General features: G+C 30.2%; 1 protein-coding gene across 5 annotated transcripts in view; it reads right to left on the bottom strand.

Moving 5' to 3' along the window:
• Positions 1-463: 463 nt before the first annotated feature.
• The window catches only part of LOC107441010 (glucose dehydrogenase [FAD, quinone]-like), a 35,275-nt gene continuing 22,546 nt past the window's right edge, over positions 464-13,192 (bottom strand). For 4 of the 5 annotated variants that reach the window (XM_043039166.2, XM_043039168.2, XM_043039167.2 and 1 more), the window contains 3 exons: positions 9,530-9,707; positions 8,601-8,823; positions 3,446-3,681 (listed from right to left, as the gene is read on the bottom strand). In XM_043039166.2, the coding sequence (XP_042895100.1) occupies positions 3,546-3,681; positions 8,601-8,823; positions 9,530-9,707 (537 nt within the window). In that variant the 3' untranslated portion in view covers positions 3,446-3,545. Of the gene's footprint in view, positions 1,034-2,299; positions 2,489-3,445; positions 3,682-8,600; positions 8,824-9,529; positions 9,708-13,192 lie in introns of those variants that run through there. The other variant, XR_011636645.1, reaches the window with a different exon arrangement.

The following is a 13,192-nucleotide window of genomic DNA, read 5'->3' as shown; positions in this document are numbered from 1 at the left end:
TTTCTTCCACTTCTTTTTTCATTTAAATGAAATAGAGAAATACTTGCGTAACTTTATTCTTTTAGTATCTGAAATTTTCTTTAACAAAACACCTAAAAAAATCCTATACGCAACGCTGAAATTTTTCCAGGGAGTAAAACTAGGAAAGCATCTAATATTATGAAAATTGCCAATAATTTTTTATCATGTAAAAGTTACTTTATGTTTGAACATCATAAATTTTCCTCAATTCGATAATTACTTAAAGGTGTACTAAACCAACAATCTTAGCAAAACATTTACAAAACGTTTTAAATTCAAAACAGTCAGTAAATATTAAGTTTTATCCAAATTAAATTTGCACAAACATATTCTATTATATATGTGCTATCATTTTATTTATTATTATTTTTAAATGAAAAAAAATTCCAAAACTTTGCAGTCATTTCACGCAGTTTAAAGTTTTTTTTTTCTTCAATTGCAATTTTTTTTTACCTGCAACTTTATTTCAGAGCAATAAACTGGGGAATCTTTGCTTTATTGAAAGATTTTATAAAATAGTCAGCAACCGTTAACAATGTGTATACCACAGGAGCACACACAGCAGGTATGAATCACATAACGTATCTCTCCCGTAACTTCCTGAATGTTTAAGGCCAACAAGAGGACTTTAACAGCCATTTCATACAGTTTTATTCCTTCAATTGCAAGTATTTGTTTACTTGCAACTATATTTCAAACCGATAAACCGAGAAATCATTAAATGCTTTTTTGAAAGTTTTTATAAAATTATCAGCAACAGTTAATAATGTGCAGATGACACAAACACACACAGTAGGGGTGAATCACACAGGTATGCGCCTTTCTTCAAACTTCTACTCAACACAACAACAAACAAATAAACTCTCAACTCCGACAGATTTAAAGTGGACCTAGCAGCATATACACACCAGTTGCTCTGCCTTTCGTCAAGATCCAAATTCTTGTCAGGATCCGATCTCAAAATTGAATTGTTCCTTCCTGGTAGATTAACTTGTTAATCCAGCAGACGAAGCTAAAATTATATAAGAAAGGAAGTTAAACTTTACATTGAAATCACTAAATATGAAACTTTACAGTACTTTACATTGAAAACAGTAAATTAGTTAAAACTAAATTTAAAACTATTAAGCATTGAATATTTATTTGAAACTTTAATCATTTAATTTGGAAATGTCTAAAATTTAACGGGTAGATTTCCGTATCACTACCTGCGCCAGAAAATCTCGGTAACACCACGCGAGAATTGAAAAATATTTCATTTATAACAGTTCTCAGGTAAAATTTTTATTCTTTCTTTAAAAATAAAAATGAAAGAGAGAAAAGAAATTATAGTACAAAACCCTTAAGCCCTTTTTACTTGAAGTGAACATTCTAGTATATACTGATACAAAAATATCACAAATTCAATACTTTTTAATTTTTTTAAAGATAAAGCCCAATGACACTTAACTATCAAAATACATTGTACATTGCACAAGCTAATGGAGCCGATAGGAAATGATCACATTTTTTTGTAAAACTTCCTGAATAAAAACTGTAGCTCCTTTTCAGTACTGCTCTTTATTCAACGTAAACACACTTTGAATAGACCATATTGCTGTTTATTTTTTAATCATTTGTTATCATTTAAACATTAATATAAATAATGATGAATCAAAAATATGCAAATTGGTCGATGTTCAAGAAATGAAAATAAAGATGTTTAACTCATTATTTTACAGTATTTTAATCAGGAAATTTTAATAAAGTAACAATAGTGTTTGTCTTATGAATAAAATTTCAAACATTCTAAAATGTCATGGTTATAACTGAAAAGTAGCCGATAAATTAATAATTATTTTAACATGGCAAGCTTGTTTACCAAAAATTATTTTTTATTTTAATCATTGTTGCAGAGAAATTCTGTCAAATGCGAATAACCAAGTAAACATTGTTTTTACGAGCCTATTCTAAACTAACTACAATACTTATTATTTATAGTTAGACAATACGTAGTAAAGAATTAGCACAATCATAATATTCACTAACTTTATTAGATACATGATCATTAAAATAATTCGTGAATTTTTTAATTAAGCTGTAAAAGTTATTAAGTACACTAAAAGTTTCTACATTCTCATCCTCTCTATAACAAATAATACATTGAAGTGCTTTATATTACTTTTCCAGCTAATTTTTAACCAAAGGGAAAACACTACCTACGATACTATTTTAGGGCATTAAGTATCTATCATTGAAATTTATAAAGTTTACTAAATAACTACTAAATTATAAATACCTTTGAAGTTGTAAAATTCATTCAGCTGCCGACCACGAACCATGGCGACGATGGAACTATGTCGATGTAAACAATCGTGAAGAGTTACAACTTGACAGTTTAAAAAGTTTTTCCAGATTTATATCGTTCGCGAAAACAGTTTACTTCTGTTTATATTTTCTTGTGTTCTCTGGCATAAAATTGCATTGGCTAAAAATAATATTTTAAGGAACATTTAATTTATTGTTTTCTTTCATAAATAAATATTTATTAATAATATGGGATGCCCTTTTGCAAAACAGTGGATCTGGTGCAAAACTAATGAAATAGATGATAATTTTGAAAGTTTGAATATTAGATCGAATACTATTTAATCTTATATAATATTAATTTTAATATTCGAAGATAAGATTCAAGAATCTAGCGGTTTCTAGCACGGCAATATTATATTGCATCTTTCCAATATTAGATAATATCTTTTTTGCTACCAGGGGAGGTTATTAACTTCAGGAATGGCGTAAATTTAACAAGCATTTTTTTCAGGCTTGTTACGATGTTTTTGGCACATTCTGATTGGTTAGCAAATCACATAAAATTACCAAGCCGATACCATATATACCAAATACCATAATACCATATACCAAAATACCATAATTAACCAAGATGATCCAAATGGTATGAAATTAATAAAGGATATTTGATACCCTTTAAATAATTCGATATGAACTATTTAAAGGTCTTTTCTTGCAATATATTTATCACCTTTACTTAGTATTATTCTCTGCATTCATTAGTATTTAACTTTGATTATTAACTCATAATAAAAGATTAACAACTTAAAGTGGTATTATTTTATTATAAAGTAATACTATGTATATTCCCTTATTCCGCAACTTTTACGAATAAATACAATTAAAACTGAGTCTAACTTTTTAACCGTTTTACACATATTAAAGAAAGAATAAGTTAGATTTTCTTTCATCAGAAATTTTAATGTAAGATTGCGTCTATTAAAGCAACGAATACAAAATTGCGAAACATTTTTAGGAATTACTTTCACACACTTCACTAAGTAATATGTTTTACGAGAAACACTTAACGAGTTTTTACTTATTGTGAAAATTTAAATAGGAATTTATAAAATTAAATTATACAGTCAAAGCTGGATTGGAGAGCAAGCAAATTTATTAGACTTCAATTTTATGCTAATAGAATAGGTAACTAACTCTGTGAAACCAAATCTGGATTAAACCATTGAAATGCGTCTCTAGCAATTAGTACTCGCTTTAATCATGTCTGCAGCTTTTTCTGCCACCATAATTGTTGGAGTGTTCGTGTTTCCAGATGTTAGAATGGGAAACACAGACGCATCCACCACACGAAGACCCCTGATACCCTTCACCCTGAAATATGAAGAAGAACAAATAAGAACGAAATATATGTTATTTCCAATTTCATTTAACGAGAATGTAATAAGCTTTTCAAGCTTAACAAATATACCATAACCAATAGTTATTGTTAGCTTTTTAATAGTTTGAAAGTTTTGAAAGTTTGACATGTAGTTTTTAATTCTACAAGAAGCTCGTTTTTACAATAATCATTTGAGTAAGTTTTTCTGAAACTTCATCTTTTTCACTAAATTTTATACTGATGATTTAATTTTAGTAAAAAAAATTTTTACTCAGGGTCTAATTTAGTTTATATTTAGGATTAAATTCTTGAATTATAATTTTTCTTAACTTATTTTATAAAAAAATTACCTAAAATTCATGAATTTTATGTATGAAGTTTTTTCGCAATTTAATTTTTTACCGAAAATGCGTGTTCAAAGTATTTCTAACAAAAAAAAGCATAAAGAGCGACTGTCATTAACATTTAGTATTAGGTGAACCGGAAATTAATGTCACTTTAGGAGCACTAAATATTAGTTAGTCTTAAAAACCAACCTATTTTTTTCGAGCCATTTCGATTAATTTTCAATCAGGCTTTGAAAGGTTGCTACTAACGAGGGTGAATACATTATTAATTGAAAATAATCTTGATCTTGATAGCAAATATCAAATGCACCGAAACGACGCTACTTTCCAGTCCCACTAATACTTCAGGCTTATTAAAAATTAATAAAAAATTTACTTTTTAATGTTAAATGATACTTTCAACATTGTTTCTTTCTAGGTCTTATATTTCGAGTTTTGGTGAACAGATCTGGCCTATGAGATTCCATAACTCTATGTAACATAAAAACATAATGGTCAAACACAATTCTCCGTAGTTATCGATGCATTTTTATTTGCCATAAAATCACATGGTAAGATCCAGTTTTCCTGCATCGATTTCTGTATTGTTTTGGTTGTCATAAGCGTAAATTTCATAACAGTACTGTTTTCCTATAAATATTTTTGTATCCCTAATTCTGTATCCCTAAGGCAGTGCTTCACAAACTTATGACTTTTCTGTACCATTTCTAAATTTCTCGTAACGCTGTGTACCACTAATAAAAAAATGAATGTAATTTTTACTATAAAAAAATTGCACAAAAGTTAAAAATTACAACTGGCTATGGTCACCACTAATTATTAACTGTTAACTTTGCAAAAAATAGCCTATTCGCTTTGCTTTTAAATAAAAAATTTTGGAATTTTCGTTTCTTTCAAAATATTTCACATAAGAACTCGTACCCCCGCTAAATTGTTCCCGTACCCCTGGGGGTACGGGAACAATTTGTACCACACTTTGAGAAACACTGACCTACGGTATTTACTTGTACTGCTATTATTACGGTTTTGTTTTTAAATGTTTTCTAAATTAATAGCTTGAAACTAAGATAATTTTTTTATTATTATTATTAATAATAATTTTATGACGTAACTCAGCCCTACATTCTGAAATAAAGTTATTTAAATCGGAGTCTAATCTTATTATCCATTTTATGATTATTATTTTTTACCTAAATTATATTTATATACTATTATTAATTACAGTTGGAGAGATTTGTTAAATGATTTAGAACTTAACGATCAGCCTCATTCACAGTGCTGTGCATGCAAAAATTGTATTTTATATATCCGTCAGTTTGGTGAGCGAAAATTATAAATTATTGTAAACTTACCAAATTTGTTATAACAATGCACTTTTAATTTTAAATGTTATTTTTAAATATGATTTCTTAGACAAATCACTCTTGTTTACTAATAGATCTTAAAAGAATCATAAGAGAAATATTTCAACTTGGAAAGTGAGAGCACAAGAGTAAGGTTACAATTTTTTGTGTGGGTGTACATACATTTTAAGCGAATAATATCAAGTTTCTTTTTTAAAAAAAACTCTTATATGCCAAAAATTAACAATTATTAAAAAGAAATATTCAGTGTTATTGAGCGACGGTGAACAGGGGGCTCAGCTCCCAAATAATACATACAATTTGAAGCTGATTAGCATTTTTTTTTTTTTTTTTGAAGTTTAAGACTTATGCCTGAATGTTCCCGAATACCCACGCTTCGACAGATGAAATCAAATATCATATCAACTAAATTTAGCCCCATTTATGAAAACAGATCATTGAAAATTTCAACCAAAACGAGAGTATTTTACGAAGCTCCCCATTTCCATTTTCCGATATACTATTTCTCTCATAAAGCTAGATCACATACTTCGCAAATTCAAAAAATTTCAAATTTTAAATGAAAAACTGTATTTTTAGCAATATATACTTCTTACGCAAATTTTAGTAAACATCCTGTACATTTTACCTAACTCACACTCATGTACAATCTGCACTCTTCTGTTTCAATAACTAATAAATATTTATTATTAAAGAGTAACAAACAATTTGATGTTACATACATCAGAAGTTTCAGAAACATTTAAATAATTGCACTGGTGACAATTAATTTGATGATGACATTAAACGGATGCATCACTGAAACATTACTGAAACAGTCGATTAAGTCTTGTTGATAGGCATTAGGTGTTCGGAGCCTGATAATGGAACAATTTTTTTTTATTTCTCAGATCTGATCTTTTTTATTTCTGTTAATAATGCTTTCCAACGTATACAAAAAGTTGGGGATTTTTTTTAATAAAGGTTTCTTTATGTACTGCGAGCGTCTTTTTCGTGCGCGTGAGTCATAGGAACATTTTTGTAATTTTAATATTTTTTTTATTTCTGGAAGTTAAAGGAAGGGAAAGTATTGCATTACTCTGAGAAGCAAGCATCAAAATAGTGCCGGGATAATCAATTCTTTTACTATGCACCAAATAAGTTTTTTTTTTGAAAAAAGGACATTTTTATTACATTTATTTTCAGACTTATCGTTTCAAGTGATATTCAGGCTAAAAGCAATTTTATTTGGATTCTTAGCTTTCCGATCGGAATAAATAAGAAGAAATTCCTGATGAAAACAGATCACGAAAACCAATTAAATTAAACAAATAGCTGAGATAAAATCCAATTTCAGATACAGATATTATCTAAAATCAAATATCATTGTTTTGTTATACAGCTGTGTTTTTAGATGCCTATCTTGTTGAATATAATAAGTCACAGAAAATATTTTCAATAAAAAAGTTAGTCAGAAAAAGATTTTTAATGCTGCTCAGAATTTCTGCATCTCTAGAATTATGTTGAGCAATTTTCTTTTCGATGATTTTTGAATTGGCATAGGCTTACCATATTCGAATAAGGAAACCACGCATAAGAGTTTGTACGAAAAATGTTTCAATAATAGTATAGAGAAATTCTTGATTTGATGATGAGTGAAAATCATTCTAATTAATGATAGACGAATCCGAAGTTATAAATAAAAGAAATGAAAACGGGTCGTATATCCCAATATCCTGAAAATTACCACCGATCAAAAACAGAAAGAAAAGAGATATAATTGTGGGATTTTCTGCGTTTTGATTAGTTAGCTATCAGTCTCTTCTCACCAAATATCAGCATTAAATTCGTTAACAGATACAGTTGCCAACTAATAAAACTATTAACTATGATAAACAATCATAAAACATATAAGCTATATAAAAATAAACTATGAAACAATTTTGTGTTGCAAAATAACCACCACTTGAAGCAACAGCATGGTACAATCTGAGGATAAAATTCACAGACTATTGTTCAAATATTTCAGTTGGAATAGGCTCATGTTGGAATAGGCTCATAGGCAGCAGAAAAGAATTGCTCAGTTTTTAAAGACAATAGTACCGAAAGTTATCCAAATTTTTTCAAGTAAACAAAAAATAAGAAACTACTTCAATTGAGGATCAATTACTGTTTTAGGATCGATTACAGTACCCATTTCTACTACACCATTTCTACAACAAAAGGAATAACAGTAAATAATACCAAACATTTTGTCATCATTCTTTAGATAGAACTCTCAACCAGAAAAGACTGTAGTGACTACTGAAGTCGCAATAGTCTATGAACAGCCTATACCAAAGCTATGAAGTTGTAGTTAAAGTTTTTGACTCCGACTTATACTCGACTCTATAATATCTGTATCTCTTCGAATTTTGAGTGGCTAAAAGAACTTGCTAAAAATCACTTTATTTCACGTTGACATTAAATTAAACATTCATATATAACTTGAAAAGATATGTCTAACATAAACACTAATAAAGAAGAAATCGCAAACCAAGCTCCGCACATTCACGCCATTTTGAATTATTTTCCTTTCCGAAAACACCAATTTTAGCAAACTTTGCACATCGATTGTAGATTGTTTGCAATCGGCAGGATATTATTATTCTCTTCTATGCTATAAAATATCTACCGAAACAAAAGTTCACGGCTTCAAAATATACCTTCAGTTTTATAAGAATAATTATATTTTAATTGTTAAATATCTGTCAATTATGTTGAATGATTTTAAAATATTTCATTTATTTTCTCATTTACTCTGTTAAGCCTAGTTTGAATTAATTTTAGTATGATTGATTATAACTGGGTTTGAATCTCGTTATCCAGCTATCGTTTTCTGCATTCATGGCTTGGGTTGGTTATAAACTTAGAGCTATAAGCCTTAGACGACTAAATAAAACAAAGGTCTGATACCATAATCTGAGCTGCCAATTCTTATTCAAAACAACAATTTAAACTACTTGGAAATGACTCAACAATGCTCAAAATGATAGCAACATTTAATATCTGAACCACTGCTAAATTTTAATTCAAATTTTGCTTGAATATTGGGACAACCTTTATAAGCAGGATATAGAGTACTGCAAGAAAAAATATTTTGACTAACCAAATGTTTTTTTTTTAATTTTCATCATTACTTTATTTTTTATTTATGAAAGTAAACTCAAAAGAAAAATTTACTTCAATTGAGGATCTACTACTGTTCTTGGATCGTCTACAGCACCCATTTTCGCAGTTCCAACATAATGACTTATGGTGAGGGCCAATGATCTTGCCATGCACGCGAAATATTCGTCACTATTCAGCGAAAACCTTTCGCAGCCTGGAAAAACTGTAGCAAAAGGTTTTGATCCAATTTTTCGCATTGCTCTGCTAGTTCCGATCTTGTAACAAACTCTTAGTCCTGCAATAATTAAAAATTAATTGTTAAAAATTTACCACAGTCAAGCTACTTTCTCATGTACATATGTATCTATAAAACAAATTTATCATATGGTGATAAATTTGTTATATAGAAATGATAATCATAAAAATGTACAGCATTGGTGCAGCTGTAATTGGTACCAAATTTACTCCAAAACACGTTGTACCAATATAAAAGCATATTTGGAACCTATTAAAACTGCACGCATTACCATTACAAATTAACAAAATTATGCATCATAGATGTGAGCAATAGTATGACAACTTTTTGCTGTGCACCGTAACGAATTAGTTCCATTTCTCCATTAATTTCGCTTTTCAGTCCATCCTATCAAAATTAAGATTAACTGTATTCAGTATTATCTGGTATAATACTGTTGTTCCAGGTAACTCATAATATTTGAAAATTACCACAATCAATCTTATGGCTCCGCTATTTATCTATCTATATAATAATTGTATCATGAAATCGTACAGTAACCCATGATCCGTCTACCACTGAGGATATTTCACGTCAGCACTGTGGTCGATGCAAGCCGGATACGGAATTCGAACCCGGTTCGCCTCATTGAAAGTGATTGACCCATTTAACTCTTTCAATTTATTATGAGTTTGATGACGTACTTTATTTTGCACACCGTGCAGTTAAATAGCACCTAAAGTTATGAAAAGCGAAAAATCCTTACCTTCAACAACGTCCCTAAGATCTTGTGGATCATCGTAATAATTAGGATTAATGATTGGTGGGTCATAAGGATTTGTGGAGTTTAACTTTACATATCCTCTGCTTTTTGGCTGCAGATGCTGTGCAATACACTGATAAAAAGGCTTATTTTCGTAAGGTCCAAATATCTGTTGATATGCCTTCAAATGAAAATATCAATATTACTTTTAAACAAAACAATATTTGATTTCTCAATAACTTATAATTATTGAATCAAAAGTTAATTGTGCTGATATTGAAATACAATTATGTGTTTGTTAAACTAAATTGCGTAACATTGCGCATTTAAAATTTAACTTTACAATAAAACATTATAGGGCTCTGTTACGTTTTAAAAATTGCAAATCAAAAAATAAAATTGATAAATATAATTTGCATCATTAATGTCTTATCACAAATTTCATTGCACTGTAGATTAAACCTAAATGTATTTAGAACACGAACTCACTTTCTTATAACCCTATAGTCTTATCTTTCATTACTATCTTTTTTTTAGTCTATATATTCCTGTTAAATTATATATGCTGCACATATGTATACTTAAAATGGGTTTAATCATAAGCAACTCGACTTAAAGTTTTCATTCCAACAAATATTTAATTTATATGATTCACACACAAAGTTCAGTTACTTACCTTATTATAGCGTGAAAGGTTATTCAGGAATATAAATTTTTAATAAGTTGCAACTGGCTTGTGTGCCTCAAATAAAAAATATTTTTAATTCAAATTTTTCTCCATTAAACTCTAGTAGTCTTTTTAGGGACTAAATCTAGATTTAGGGACTAAATCTAGAGAGAGGAACTAGACATAGCACGCGTGCAAGCAATCAATACATTTCTAGTGTTCTAGAGACTCTAGTGTTCCATTGCAAAATTTGAAAGTGTGCTTTATCGAAATTTTCATCTGTGGATAATACTTTTTAAAACATACAAGTTGCTCTAAATACATGTATATATAGAAGATATATGAAGTTTATCTGTATGTGTAATCACTAATAGCTGGCAAATGGAACAGCGACTTTGATGTTGTTTTTTCTTCAGCTTTTAAACAATCACCACATTCCGGAGTTGTGTAGCTCAGTAGCAGTATCTAAAATACAAAATTTTATTGCTAAAACCCATTAATACTGATTAAACTTTCCTTAAGATCTTTAGAGTTGTATCACCGATAGGTGCGGTATTCTTGTTACATATCACTCATATTTATTTAATCACATTTTACATTTATTTGCCTCCTTCTACGTTGAGTTGTTCGCATGCAATATTGAGAACTTGTTTATCTGTTTTTCCATATTTTCAATTGTGCGCTGTCATGGTTACAATGTGGCGTAACTACCACTACACTGTAAAACAACTTAGTAAATCTTTAACCAGTACTTGGTGCAAAGGTTCTCATTATCCCAAAATTTAGTTAAAAAGAAGATCATTTCATTTTAGTTACACCATAAATTGTGAAGTATGATCGAAAAATACATCCACGGTACAACTGACAGCACCAAAATTTGGTAAAGGACGTAAAACTTTGATGGTGACTGTAAACTGAACCATAGTTGTTTACGACGCCATGTTTTCTTTGCAACTCGGTTTTGGTATTTCGGGACGACTAATTCATGTTGTTTCAAGTATCAACTTATTTAGGTAGATAAATGTTTTATTTGCATTAATTAGAGTTCATTTCTTTTATGCTGAATTTCTAAATTTGGTGGGCTGAATAAAATGGTCAGAAGTATGTCATAAAATAACATACTTCCGGTAAATAGTTTTGTTACGGTAAATAGCTACCTTGGCTTGCATTTGAGCTCTTTAAAAATACCTAATAATGGTGAAACTTTCCTCTGCTTTTATAAAGGAAAAAAAAGAATGAAAATCGGCGTTTTGTTTCTTCAAAACACTTACTTTTGGTGCAACCTTCAACTGATATTTGGAGCTATTTTAAATCCCAAAATATGGTAAAACTGAACTCCATTTTATGTAGTCAGCAAATGAATACCGATTTTTGGTGCCATGTGGCTCGTAATTTTTAGCAGTGTAGTACATAAGACATGCTAACTTGATTCAATTTTGAGGTACTCTTTGATAGGTGAAGATTGACATTGTCAAATGGTCTTCCTCTACATTGGTGACCTGCGGACATGATATGATCACGACTCCTTCGATGTATGGTCCACATTGAATAGTTGACTTGCTATTTGTGACTGCGTCATCGTCCTCCTAGAGCGATTGCTTCATAGTCTCATTTACACTCAACGAGATACTGCACACACTCGACTGCTAATAGTGATGGAGAGCAAGGAGACTCAAAATAGTAAGTGCGCCAAAAACTTCGATAAAGTGAGCCAAAGGGTGAGTTTGGCGAAGTTCCCTCTTACTGTAGGGGTTTGCATCCTTTTAGGAGTCAGTTGAAGCGTTGTCTTGGAGTACGACAGTTGAATCGAATAGACATGACGCCCTGGTGAGTAGTCTTAGTTTCTCCCCCCCCCCCCTTATTGTGTTCCTCAGTGTAATGGAATCAATCGTAATCAAGAAAATTTTAATCATTAAAATCTTAAATAAACTTTAATATGTGTAATGGATTTTAACTCTAATTAACATGATACATACTAAAGTCATATCAATAGTTGTATCAATAGCAAAACAGGAGAGTCCTCACGCTCAACTATGAACTTAATACAGCTCTCATGGGTAAAGTGCAAAAACCCAGTGACCTTAATCCAGCTCTACCGGCCTTTCACAAATACAGCATATAGTGGTATCCGTTCATCGAATTCTATCCCTGATAAAATTCTGGTGGATGAGTATTGTGGCGTAACTACCACTACGATTATTAAACATCAATTCACTAGTATATGCTAACTTGAAGCAATCTTGAGATACCTTTTGATAGAAGGAGGTTGCCTTTGCCTAATGGTCTTTCCCCACACATGTATAGATATAAGATATATGAAGTTTATCTGTATGTGTAATAACTAATAGATACAGAATAGGAGCAGGGATTTTGAACGTTTTTAATCTCTTTTTAACTCTTCTTTTCGATGAACGCTTTTTTTCAGGCACTCAAACAGAATTTAAAATGACTATTTATAAGATTTTGATAACACTCTTGTTACACTATCTCTTAAATTTTTTCTTGGAACTTTTATTGCTTTTTTTTTTACTTTTAACAAGGGATATCTAATATATATATATATATATCTAATGATTTTTTAGTAAATCAGTATTGAGAGCAACATGATTGAAGAGTCCAGTGGTGCATAATCTTCTTTTATTAAGTTGCGATGGTGAAATAGCAGTTTAACCCCTCTCCAAAGCGGGAGAGGGGGGACACATATCCCGTCTAAGCTGACGGATTTTTATTAGGCATGATAATCAACAAAAAGCCACGCCAAAATTAGCGCTCTGCATTTTATAGGATGATTAAACAGTGTGAAGAGGTCCCAGTCATATGCTTTTTCTGTATTCTTACGCTTCATCAATTTATTTATTACTCAAAGCAAATCGTTTAATCTTTCCTTATATGGAAGTGAAAGATCTTAAAATAACTTCTCTTTTGAAGTATTAATCTAATTATTATTCATTGGCATGTTTTTAGCCTTGAAGTCCCAAAATAGAATTTCTACCCTTATC

This window comes from Parasteatoda tepidariorum, chromosome 4 (assembly GCF_043381705.1).
Source record: "Parasteatoda tepidariorum isolate YZ-2023 chromosome 4, CAS_Ptep_4.0, whole genome shotgun sequence".
Taxonomy (NCBI): Eukaryota; Metazoa; Arthropoda; class Arachnida; order Araneae; family Theridiidae; genus Parasteatoda; species Parasteatoda tepidariorum.
Note: the sequence above shows the minus strand (reverse complement) of the source record. Positions and strands in the feature narration are given on the sequence as shown.